The 10,229-nt window shown below is 49.9% G+C and overlaps 1 protein-coding gene across 3 annotated transcripts in view; it reads left to right on the top strand.

Annotated features, from left to right (window-relative positions):
• Nucleotides 1-5,363: 5,363 nt before the first annotated feature.
• The window catches only part of ROR2 (receptor tyrosine kinase like orphan receptor 2), a 238,195-nt gene continuing 233,329 nt past the window's right edge, over nt 5,364-10,229 (top strand). The window contains exon 1 of one of the 3 annotated variants that reach the window (XR_009696370.1): nt 5,364-5,578. Coding sequence is in view for 1 of the 3 variants with exons in the window: in XM_061163583.1 (XP_061019566.1) it covers nt 5,491-5,578 (88 nt within the window). In the remaining 2 variants the exon portion in view is untranslated. The remainder of the gene's footprint in view (nt 5,579-10,229) is intronic. The other 2 variants (XM_061163583.1, XM_061163586.1) reach the window with 2 other exon arrangements.

Here is a 10,229-nt window from a genome sequence, read left to right as displayed (position 1 = left end):
TCAGGCATTGATGGGGATATATCAGCCTGTTTCTTATGGAACTTTAGAACAGTAGGGAAAACTGACCTAATCATGTCAGCTTGCATCATAGGGGTGAGATTACAACTGTGATATGTGCCTCCAGGTGGGGTTCTAGGTACTCAATCTACATGGAACCTTGACCCATCCTGAGATGATGGTGATAGAGGGGGCATCCCTGAGGAAGTGACAGCTGATGGGAGGAGTAAATGCTACCAAAGTGAAGGAAGTCAGGGAGAGCATGTTCCAAGCAGAAAGACCACCTCGTGAAAAGTCCCCACGTGGAAGGGAGTCTGCTATTTTTTGTGCTTTTGAGGAAATGAGAAACCAGAAGGGCTGGAAAATGAGAGCAAGGATGGCATGGTGCAGAATGTGACTGGGCATTTGTGTGGGGTCAGATCCTTTATGGGACATAAAAGTTTCAGTCTTTGACTTAAGAGCACTAGCAAGATATTCAGCAGAAACTTGGCTAGACTTGAGCTTGAAAGATCTTTCCATATAAATGTGTGGAAAGCATATTGAAGTTGGCTGATGGAAGAAATGGTGAGACTGGTGTGGAGGCTCTTATCTAGGCAAAGGTGATTCTGTCTTGAAGTAGAGTGATGGCAATGGGGATGGACGACAATGGGCTGGAGGCATTCAGGAGGTAAAACCAACAGCAGACGCAATGAGGTGGATGTAGGAAGGTGTCAAGGATGGGGCTTAGGTTTCTGTCTCATAGAGCAACATGATACCATTGGGTGGAGGAGGGAATTTAGGGGAAAAACTAGGTTTGAGGGAGGGTTCAGGATTGGGGGGTGTGCAGATCATGAGTTCAAGTTTGGGTAACTCAAGTTTGAGCGGCCATTAAGAGAGCCTAGTGGAGACGCCAAGGAGACAGTTGAAAATGTAGGTCTGGAGGTCAGGGGACTAGCCCAGGATGGATGTGTACATTTAGGAGTTGCCAGGTGAATAGGTGTTAGCTGAAGCCATGAACTTGGAAGAGATTTCTCCTTGGGAGTGTGGATTGAGAAGAAAGTTTAGCCTAGGACCATGTCCAGCATACCTGCCCAATGGAGAGGTCAGGGAACAAAGGAGAATGGGAGGAAAGCTTAAAGAAGTAGCAGTGAAACCAGGAGAGCTTGGTGTCATAAAACCAAGGGTAAATGAGTACCCCATGATAAAGTGCTGCAGAGAGGCTGAGTGAGAGAGGGGGAAAAAGCCGTCTGTTGAGTTTCACTGTCTGGGAATCCCAGCTGACTATGGTTGAGCTGTTTGTGTGGACTCAGTGTGGAGTGAGGAAGTGAGCTGTCTTGTTTGACAAGTTCTGTCATTTATCTTGCTTTGGACTTGGTTTTTGTATCACTTGCTGTGGCCAGAGGAGGGTCCAATTCAGTTGAGGATCTCCCAACTGAAAAAAAATGAATAAGTGACAATCTCACTGCACTAGTTTTGCACATGCTCCCCACAAAAGCCCAGTGGGCAGAAGGCTGTGAACTGTAGTTACCGACTTTCCACATTAGGGCAGTAAAGTTTGGTATGCTCAAACACTCCAGATTCTTACTGATTTTTTTTTTTTTTTTTGGTTGGAGCTAGTATGTACTGAGACTCAGAAAACACTACCCATAAAAGATAAAAAAAAAAAAACAACTGATAAATTGAGTTTAATCAAAATGAGAAACTGCTATTTATGAAAAAAAAAAAAAAAACACTGAAAAAAACATTAAAAGACACACCAGAGACTGGGAGAAAATATTATCTACGTCCAAGTCTTTTATCTGCCTGAAATGGGCTTATATCCAGAACATATAAAAAGCTCTTAAAACTCAAACATAAGAAATTAAAAGATGAGCAAAAGATTTAAAAAGACATTTCACAAAAGAAGGTATATTGCAGCTGCTGCTAAGTTGCTTCGGTCGTGTCCGACTCTGTGTGACCTCATAGACAGTAGCCCACCAAGCTCCCCCATCCCTGGGATTCTCCAAGTGAGAACACTGGAGTGGGTTGCCATTTCCTTCTCCAATGCATGAAAGTGAAAAGTGAAAGTGAAGTCGCTCAGTTGTGTCCGACTCTTAGTGACCCCATGGACTGTAGCCCACCAGACTCCTCCGTCCATGGGACTCTCCAGGCAAGAGTACTGGAGTAGGCTACCATTTCCTTCTCTGAAAAGAAGGTATACAAATGGCCAATAGGCTGTTCTTCAGACACCCCAGACCCCCTGGTTTTGACACCTTCACATAGGCCCATCTCTACACCAGGAATATTTTCCCTGGATAGCGGCATGGCTCCCTGTTGATGGTCTTCAAGGGGGGCCTGGCTTCCTCCTGTTATTCTTGCTGGCTCTTGCCATAATCATTTCCTCTCCCTCTTGCCTACTGCGTGTCCTGGGGACAGCATGGTTGTATTCAATGTATGTGATGTGATAATCAGTTTCCTGGTATACACACCTCCCTTCCAGCTTTCTCCTACAACAAAGAGGTCTGGTGTGAGAAACCAACAAGATACTGCATGTGACTTCCAAGGCTGAGTTATAAAAGACACTATAGCTGCCACTTGGCTCTCACTCTGGGAGAAGTTAGGTGCCATGTTTTGAGGATGCCCAAGGAGCCCTGTGGAGAGGTTCCTGCTGGGAGGGAGCAGAGGCCTCTTGCCCACACCCTGAGCTAACCTGCAGGGTTAGCATGTGAGTAAGCCACCTTGTGAAGACCTTCCTGCCCCAGTGAAGCCTTCAGATGACAACTAACTTCAGCCTCACTGCAGACCCTGAGCCGGGCCTAGTTAAGCCTCTCCTAAGTTCTTGACCCACAGAAACTATGTGAAATAATGAATGTTTACTGTTTTAAGCTGTTAGGTTTGGAGGTGACTTGTTATGCAACAACTGATAACTAATACAGGTTTGAGAGAATAAGTAGGTCCAACCTGGTTTGGTATCTAAGCCACATTCTTCTGACTACTTAGAAAATGCATATTTTGGCCCTTCCCATGTATAGGTGTTGGAGTAGGAAATGGCAACCCACTCCAGTATTCTTGCCTGGAGGATCCCATGGACAGAGGAGCATCGTGGGCTATGGCCCATGAGGTTGCAGAGAGTCGGACATGACTGAAGTGACTTAAACTTATTGCATTTGTCCCTTAGTTCTGAACCTGTAGAAAGGGGAGAAAGGAGGGTGAGGGAGATGTGGGGTACAGCAGATGACAGAGGTAGGAATACTGTATATCCTGCCAGGCTCCTCTGTCCATGAGATTTTCCAAGCAAGAATACTGGAGTGGGTTGCCATGCCCTCCTCCAGGGGATCTTCCTAACCCAGGGATCAAATGCACATTTCATTAAGCACATCTCCTGCATTGGCAGGTGCGTTCTTTACCACTAGCATCATCAGGGAAGCCCCAGGAATAATTTGGGGAAAGAGAAAACCTGAAAAGATAATTTTTAAAAAAGCTTTAAGAAATCATGTGTGACCCCACCCAAGGAACTGTCAGCAAAAATACATGTTGCTGTTTACACTCTCGGGTCAGGTTTGTGGAGAATCCAGTCGTGTGAAAATTGCACAAGACAGCGGGTGAAGCATGATTAGGTCATTTCCCCAAAGTTCACACCAAGAAGTGTAAGTGTATCGTAAGTGGCAGAGCTGCTCAGAAAACGGGTCTGGAAGGACAACCTCAAGCATTCGCAGTGGAAAGCAAAAGGAGTGCATGTCTACAGAAAGGACAATGCTTTGCCGATTAACTGGGTTTGAGGGCGAGTCTCATCGGAGATTTCTCTGCCCCCGGCTCCCCCCTGCCCTTCCCCCCCAACGCCCGCACCCCATCTGTCTTTTTTGCCAAAACCATAATGGAGGAGTCTGGAACTAGTGCTTCAGGACCAACTTTTAAAGGCTTATTTACTCTTAAAACATCCTTGAGGGACCCCAGGGGAAGAAAAAGGAGGAAAAACCCAAAGATAAACACCAGGCAGGGTTCGCAGAACACCGTGGAGAGTAGTCCCGGGTTCAGACCGCACCAGCGGCGCGAGGAGCAGCTGCGGGGGCCGCTGCAGTTGGATAATGCTTTTACCATCTCCCATTCTGCCCTGGATCCCCGGCCGTCCCTGACCAGTCTCAGTCACAGCCCCTCTTCTGCTTTAGGAATCTGTTCACCCAAACCGATTCAGCAGAGACAGAGGCCGAAATAATTTGAACAGGGGTAACAGGCGGGGCGGCTCAGCCACGTTGTCAGGAGACCACAGCAAGGACTTTTATTTCCTGCCATGTGTGGGGCTGTGGAGGGGCAGTTCCAGGCGGGGACAAGCTCAGGGGTCTCTGGGTCTGGCACCCAAGGCCAGGACTCTCTCGAATTCACCCAGCTAGCCGGAAATGGTGTTTGAGCAAAAACGCCAACCAAACCGCTCCCTGATCAGTTAAAAGATAAATCTCACAAGGCAAGCAACCGAGTCCCTGAATGTTCCGAGTCCCTTTCTCCAAGAGAGCAAAAACAAAGAAAATTCCTAAGTTACAAACAGGAGGGTCAGGCCTTCCAGTTTCAGACCTTTGCATGTGTTAAGCAAAACCAAGAATAAGCAAGAAAATATGCTATTTGAATTGCGTTCAAAACGTCTTTTACAAGTGAAGCAAATTACTTATGCATGTTTCTGGGGCTCTGCAGAGAACAAATAGTGTTCTGCGTTTAATGGGTAAAATTACACAATTTGCTTTTAACAGTAAACCCGAGGCCACGGTGGCTTCAGATAGCATCGCGCTCCCGAGAGTTCCCTCCATGCAGCTCCACTCCCAGCAGTTTCCGAGCATTTTGGAGGCACGCAGTTGTTCTCATTGCTTGCAGCGTAGAGAGGAGAGGCCGGGAGGGCGCCGGAGGGGACGCTGCCCTTTTCCTTGAAAGTTTTGCTTCTCTTCCTCCCGCGCCACCGGTTTCTGGGATTGGGTGTCTCTCTGATGTGCCCCCGGTGGAGGCTGGCGGGGCACCGAGTCGTCCTGAGTTACAGATTTACCGTTAGGCTCCCGGGGGTCCCGCCCCTAAAGGTGGGTGCCAACTGCGCCAGGAGTCTCTGTGGCGAGGGCAGTCCCCGCGAAGTCTGGCTGGACGTCCCCAAGGCTCCACCTTTGCGTCCAAGCGTTCCGAGGAGCAGGCAGGAGGGCGGGCGCGGGAGGCGCGTCCGGGGACGGAGCGGCTGCCCCCCGGTCCTGGCCCCGCGCTGCCCGCGCGCCCCGCCCGCTACAGGCGTGTCGGTCCAGCAGGGGGCGCCAGCGCTGGCCTCTCGCTCTGCCCATCGGGGCGGGCGAGCCTGGGACCCTGCCTCCCTGCTTGCCCGCGGTCCGCCCCCCGCGCGCGTCCGGCCGGCCCTAACCGAGCGGCGCATCCGGGCCGAGAGAGGAAGAGGACCGCGAGTTCCTCGAAAGGGACCGACTCGCCAAGCGCCCAGGAGAAAGGGCAGCGGACGCGCGGCCGACAGGGGTGGTGGCGCCGGATCCCCGCGCCCAGGCCCCTACGGCCCGCGGCATGGCCCGGGGCTCGGCGCTGCGGTGGCTGTGCGTCCCGGCCGTCTGGGCGGTCGCCGCGCTCTTGCTTTGCGTGTCCAGGGCCTCAGGTAGGACTCACCAGCCCGCGTCCGCCCGGGCGCACCTCCTCCAAGCGCGGGCAGAGGGCTTGCCACTCGCGCGCCCGTCCCTTCCCTCGCGATGCTGCTGCTCCCGCCGCCGCGCCGGCGCCGGTGCTCCTGGGCGAGGGGCGCCTGGCGGGGGCCCCCCCTCCCGTGCCCACCTCAGCCCGGCTCCGCATCTGCGCCCCGCCGCCCGGGGCTGCTTTCAATAAGGCGCGCTCCTGGGACGCCTAAGTGTTTCCAGAGACTAGGGCGGGCGGCGCCGGCGCCCGCGAGGAGCCCCCAGCCGGGGGTTTCCGAGGGTCGTGAGTGTGAAGGCGGCAGGCGCCCGGGTCCTCAGACGTGTCCGAGGTTCTCAGGACACTAACTCGGCCCTGCTCCCCGAGGTTCTTTCCAGAGCTCCAGGTCCGCGGCGCCCGGGTCTGCGCCGACCTCTCCCCAGCGCCCGCGCCGCGGTGGGACGAGGCTGAGGGAAGGGGGCTCCCGATCCCCGCCCCTTGGTTGGAAGGGAATTTGGCTTCCCTTTTGTTGGCCCCTCACCCTCTCCGCCCCCGCCGAGAGGTGGCCAAAGCCGCGTTTCCTGTGCCTGGGGTCCGGGGTCCCCGGGCCGCCTTCCCGCTACTGGGGACCTAGCCTTTTTCGGGCTGGCTGGAGGGTGGGCCGGGCTCCCGGGTGGCATTCCCCTCGAGGGTCGCACGCTGTTGGGCTGCGTGGACCCCAGGGCGAGCAAGAGATGCCATCACGTTCGGTGGAAGCTAGGGGGATCGGCCTAGGGTGCCACGCTGTCCGATACCCGCAGCACCCGCCTGCCCGCCCCCCGCCCCCCAGCCAGCCAGTTTCCCGCACCCTGCTGAAGCGAGGGAGGGCGGTGGAACCTCTAGGTTTGAAAGCTAAGGGGGTTCACATCGTGACCCAGAAATGAGTGAGCCGCCCCTTACACCTAAGCGGGTCTCGGTGTCCCCCATTCCATGTATTGTGCCCCCTCCCCCCGGCATTTCTGCACGTAGGTGAGAATTAGACAAAAGACACGAGAAGGGGGCTCGATGGTTTTCGTCTTCTGCTGCCAACTGCGCGCTCCAGGGATCCATCCAACGATTCAGGAATGCTGGGCAGCCTTTCCTGGGGGGCGTTTGGGTTTAATACAAGAGCCAATTACGTCACACATCCTTGGTTACTTGATTTGGGAAAGGGGTTTGAGTTTCTGTCGCTGTCCCTTAAAGCATAAGCCGCTCAAGGTGCACGGTGCAAAGGTAAGTAAACCAGACCTAAGTTAGTCTGTGCGTTTTTAAACAGCATCCCTCTGGATTTCTGCACCCCTTCTCCCGCTAGAAGCCCTCTCCCGTTTCGAGTCAAGGGGTGCATTTGCTGCGCTGCGGGAGGGGAAAGAAGGGGCTGAACCCCGGGCTGAACCAGCTGCCATTGAACAGTATTTGCGTGGTGGTCATGTGGGGGTTAATTGCTCTGCAAAACCCTACCGCGCAAACCTGTGGCCCAGCGGTTTCAGTTGCATTTGCCAGGGGGAGAGTTGGAAGTGGGTGATGTGAGAAAAGGTGATGGGTCTGTTCCTTAAATCAAGATTGCAGCAAGACTGGAAAGTTGCTTGCGTTTTGGGCAGAGGAGTTTAAACATTGCTGTAGTTTCCAGTAGAGTTAAAGAAGTCTCCAAGGAACAAAGCAATCCAGTATCACTTTCCTTAATTTCTGAACCCTGTGTGGAGGTAATTTTCTTTCTCCAGTAAAATAATAGTAATTTCTATAGGGGAGGGAGAAGGGAAGCTGTTTATAATTCTCTTTCTTCTGGAATGTTAGGTGAGGTGGAAATGCAAAGAATCAGATCATATTCAAACTATGAATACAATTTTATGATTACAGGAGATTCAAGTATTTGGCATCTTTTCTGCTGTAAAGAGGAATCCCTGTAATCTGAGTGTATTTTATACACAAAACATACGTTACTATGTAAAAACAAGGAGACGTTATTCTAAAAGGATTTATAAGTTCTATGTTTTTACAGAAGGCTCTGTTCCTTAGGGAGACAAATGCTTAATTTTGGACTGTGTCCCCTGCCAGGGTTTGACAGGCTGGGAGTTTTGGGGTCTCCTCACCCCTGATTTTGACAGTGTAATGTTTACTTCTGGCCCAGATCCCTGGAGTGATGGCAGTAATAAATAATGATAGTGATCCATTTGAAAGTAAGTAAATGAAAACATCTTGAAAAAGAAGACTTTGTGGAAAAAGAAAAGTTTTTATATACTCTTTAGTAAGGCAACATGTTTTTCTTATTATGGCTGTGTACCAAGAAAAGAAGAAGCACACATTTGAAAATTTTCAGTATCTAATAGCAAAAGCAAGTTTAACCCTCAGGTCTACTTGATAAAAATGTCATCTGGACAATGACCACCACTATGTGGCATTCAGTGTGAGCTGCTGTCGTGAACTGTTTATAAAAGTGGTGATGGGTGACCGAGGGGCTCTAGTCAATGAGGCTGAACTCTTGATTAGTAAAGCAAATCATAGTTAGAAAACTTACAAGAAATCTGCTTAACATTTTGCCTTCAGAAAAGCAACATGGGTTAAAAAGGTACATTGACCAGGAGTTTTGGGTGACTGCAATCTGCAGATTTGCAAGGCAATGTGAAATACCATTTCTATTTTTATTGTTAAACCGTTTTCCTGTTGTTTGGTCAAAATACCGCTGTAATTGTTGTGTGTGTCACTCTCTGTTGTGGTGTGATTTGTCATGAATTACTTGTCCCCTGTGTTTTGTCTTTCTACCCTCGGTTTAACCTTTGAGACATTGAAACCTGGAAGAATTTGGGTTTCACGCTCTAGCCTTTGGAATCTTTTCCTGAGATCAGTGGGATAGAAATGCAGGGGCAGGGGAACAGCCTGTCTGACAGGTAGGGAAGATTAATCCCCTAAAGAGGGATTTCTAAAGCAAGGTTGCAGCTGGAGAAGTGGCACTCCTTTAAAATGCATTCCATGGGAGGCCAGGATGTGGAAAGTTATCATTATCATTGAAATGGGAACTGGGTGTGAAAGACTTGGCCCCCCCTAATCTGCAGAGCCCTGGCCACTCTGATTCGGTATAGGAAATTTGTGCACGCTAACTCTTTTCTCTGGGAGAGGTGTAATTATATACTTCCAAATTGTAGTCAGGGAAAAGAAAGTGGGTTACTAACTGTTATCTGCACCCAAGGTTTATATCCGTCTTCTAAAACATTCATTGATGTCAGGGGCCTTTTGGTGTTTATCTGGTCCATTCCCTGGGAACCTGGAGGGGGACCGGTAGCATCCTGTGGTTACCACCTGGAGAAGGGCTGGGCTGTGAAGCTTTGGGTTTACTCTGCTCTCCCCCATGGGGATCCCCTGTGATATGTTCCTGGTAAAGAAAGTTGCCATTAAGATACTTCTTTCTTTGGGGACCCTGTGGTGACTGCCAGGTGGAGCCTATGAATACCCTGCCTGGAAGGTGTCAAAGTAAAGGAACCAGAGGGCTTTGCTTTGCAGAGAAGTGTTGCTGATTAAGTCCGGATTTTACATGTCCAATAGCAATTTCATGAAAGGACAGCTGGACTGAAAGAACTGGTTTTGAAAACATCACTTCTCAGGGACTCTTTGAGTTCTTTGATTTTGTATTGTAGAACTGTATCACTGTAAAAGAATTGCTACGATTTTGGTGGGTAGTGCAGGCTTCTTGAGTTTTGAAATAAAAATCTAAGCAACAAGACCAGTTCTGGCCCACTAATTATGGCTGCAACTGGCTGGGGTTTGTACCAGCCTTCTTCTAGTATGTATTTATTTGGTTTTGCGGAGGAGCTTGCCAAGTTGGAAATAAGGGCGGGACAGCTCTGCTTGCATGTGCTGTTGTCATAAAATATGTCTGGGGTGTAATCTGTTTAAAATCATATTAACAGAGTGGCCAAGGAATTGTTGAACAGTGTTGGGAAAACTTTTCAAAAGTAAAGAATTGTGTTGGTGTTATTTGTACGATTTGGGGAATTTCTGTGTTTTTTTTTTTTTTTCCCCCAAGTTCTACTGAAAGAACCAAAAAATCAAAAGCCAAAGGGAAGGAAATAATTAGAGAAAAGTCTAGCCTGATTAGACTAAGTGACTTGTCCTCTAGAAAGTCTTAAGCTCCAGTGAGATGTGGTGTGTGTGTCTTTAATTGTCATTGGAACGAGCTTCAGTAAGCACTTAGTCACTTTTGAGATGTTATCTGCGGAGAATGTGGCAGCTTCTTCAAATCCTCCTGGAGTGGGGGAAGGTTTTCCCCAAGTCTCAAATGCTTCCAGCTTCGTGGTTTCCACACCGCAGTGCCCTCCTGGAGGGCTAGTTAACCCAGTGTGCACTTAAATGACAGAAATCCTCATTGTAGGCTTCTGCTGTGGAGTGTAGGTACATGTAACTATTCAGGTTAAAATTAATTAAACTGAACTGAAATGAAAGGTTCAGTCCCTCCACTGCAGTAGCTGCATTTCAGGGGCCTCATGTTTGTGGTGCTAGTGGTAAAGAACCCGCCTGCCAATGCAGGAGACACAAGAGATGTGGGTTTGATCCTTGGGTTGGGAAGATCCCCGGGAGGAGGGCATGGCTACCCACTCCAGTATCCTTGCCTGGAGAGTCCCATGAACAGAGGA

The sequence above is a fragment of the Dama dama genome, chromosome 16 (genome assembly GCF_033118175.1).
Source record: "Dama dama isolate Ldn47 chromosome 16, ASM3311817v1, whole genome shotgun sequence".
NCBI lineage: Eukaryota > Metazoa > Chordata > Mammalia > Artiodactyla > Cervidae > Dama > Dama dama.
The sequence above is the reverse complement of the archived record's forward strand: the minus strand, read 5'-3'. Positions and strand labels throughout refer to the sequence as shown.